At 32.1% G+C, this 2,289-nt stretch overlaps 1 protein-coding gene across 1 annotated transcript; it reads right to left on the bottom strand.

The window, feature by feature from the left end:
- Positions 1-1,041: 1,041 nt before the first annotated feature.
- LOC126977859 (uncharacterized) lies at positions 1,042-1,805 on the bottom strand. Its single transcript, XM_050826497.1, has 2 exons — positions 1,641-1,805; positions 1,042-1,534 (listed from the first exon to the last, which is right to left on the bottom strand). The coding sequence occupies exon 2, from the start codon at positions 1,472-1,474 to the stop codon at positions 1,106-1,108; it is 369 nt and encodes a 122-aa protein (XP_050682454.1). The 5' UTR covers positions 1,475-1,534; positions 1,641-1,805; the 3' UTR covers positions 1,042-1,105.
- Positions 1,806-2,289: the final 484 nt, after the last annotated feature.

Here is a 2,289-nt window from a genome sequence, read left to right as displayed (position 1 = left end):
AAACAGTTTTATGTCCATTGTACAAATTATTTTACTACATAACCACAAACTTTTCCAGCAATTTCTTTTAAATAGTTTGTACACTTGTTGGAAGAAACGGATCTTTAACTGAACCAACAATGCCTGTCACTCCAAAACTATCTCCACAATCAATAATTACAGCTGTGTGGTCTAGGTTTGTAAACATACCTATACAATAAATGTATGATTCTCAAGGCAAAATTTGTAGTTGTCATTCTCTCACAGCAATGCATTTGAAAATGGTATCTGTTGTCTTATTTGCACACCTCAGCCCTGAGTAGATATCCAATAAACAAGTAGAATGTGATATTGGCATGTGTTAACAATTTTTTCAATGAAGAAAAATTTAACTATTTTTTTAAACTTCAGACCACAACAGCTATCTTATTAGCAGGCATTTAAAGTAATCATTTCATCATCATAAGCCATTTCTTTACAAGGTCTAACAAAGTGAAGCTTTGGTATTGTTACTCATTATATCATAGGACTGAAATAATGTAATTGTAGCTGAGACAAGTAGGCCTCCGTAGTACATCCTATATTTCTTTATCAATCTATACATGGGTCATACAGGCTGTCCCAAAGTTATGGGATATGAAGGGGAAGTACCTTAAATATTGTAGAAAAATAAAAGTAGGAATGTTTTTTTTGTACATTTAAGTCGGTTTGAGTCCCAGACAAGGCAAGTAATTTTTGGAAAATCTTTGAATGCAGAATTACTTCACGTTTTAATTCACAGCCAGATTATAAATTACTGTCAAATTGGCAATTTAAGTGCTCTTACTTTGGTTTGCTAATCTGAAATAATGTAATTGTAGCTAAGACAAGAATACCTAATCCTATTTCGGTGCCAACCTATACATGATAGATATAATATGGAATTTAGAAGGCACCAATATGGAGCTCAAATTTAATTTGCACTTTTCTACTTATTTGAATGTTACTATTGTTATGTTGTGATTATGTCTGTCATATGTACTATACCTTTAATAGAATTACTAATTAAAAATGCGACCACAATAATTATCAATATTTATATTAAGCATAATATATATCTACACATTCTATCATAATAATTTATTTACTACAAAGCTGGAAAGCCTTTTAGAAGTTGATTTAATTGTTTATGGGTCATTTTGTTTTCACCGGGTACTAAAATACCTTTTTTTCCCATTTCTCTCTGCACTTTTGCTCTTTGACTATATTCTTTATAGCAATTTTGAAATGATGTGACCTCCTTAAGACATTGAGTTTGATCAAACTCGGATTTTTTAAAACAGGCAAAAAGGACAGCCATTTCTTGCATGCATACTGCCTCCTTAGTTATATCACCTTTTCCTGAAACTGTCTTCTTAAGCGCAAGTGGCAAGAGCATTTGAAATGGCACTGGCTCTCTTTGATATCTTCTTGCATTTTTTCTGTTCGGTGCCAAAAACGGTAGATTTAACCTCATATTAGAGTTCTTTAATAATTCAAATTTAAATAAATATCCCTTTTTTCTTTACTGCTTACACTTAAATAAAGAAGAATTACAATTAGTATGAGTCTGGAACAAAAACTTGACTTCTAGCTCATTTCACTATGTAGAGAGAATAAAGAGATATAGTGATATGTCATACCCCTGCTAATATAATCTCACATCCATGTTATTTATTGTTAAAGTTAAGAAAATCCCAGTATTATCTACAGTCTACAACGTAATTCACGAGGTTAGAACTTAGAAATTCTAATTTTATTTACAATTATTTGACAATTGAGATTTGAGTAATTGACATCAAAATCAAAATTGACATCAGTTAGCAATAGTCTGTCTTTGATCAAGCTCTCTCTGTACTCTGTGATTGCTCCAGTCCGAGGTCTTTGACAATGAAACTACTCTTTTATTAACGTAGATAGAAGATGAACAGTGTTCACGTTTTTTATTCATTTTCGTCTTTAGTTAGTTAGACCTAGGCAAGGGTTAGACGGTAGACCACACAGCCTCATCTTTCTAATCTTCCAGATTTTTTCAACATAAAGTTAACCCAATAACCTAATAAATGGTTTTTATATTCTTCACCCAATATTTTAAAGATTTCAAATATTTAAAATGATGATATTTTGAAACCTTCTTCAAAGTTAATCCATGTGTTAATTTAGTTTAAAAAAAATTGTCATAATCGTTCTTACATTTTTTTTTATATGAGAGGGGGCAAATGGGCAAGAGGCTCACGGGATGGGGAGAGGTGAGGCAACCGCCCATGGACATCCGCAACAACAGGTGTGTCA

Source organism: Leptidea sinapis, chromosome 46 (assembly GCF_905404315.1).
Source record: "Leptidea sinapis chromosome 46, ilLepSina1.1, whole genome shotgun sequence".
NCBI lineage: Eukaryota > Metazoa > Arthropoda > Insecta > Lepidoptera > Pieridae > Leptidea > Leptidea sinapis.
Note: the sequence above shows the minus strand (reverse complement) of the source record. Positions and strands in the feature narration are given on the sequence as shown.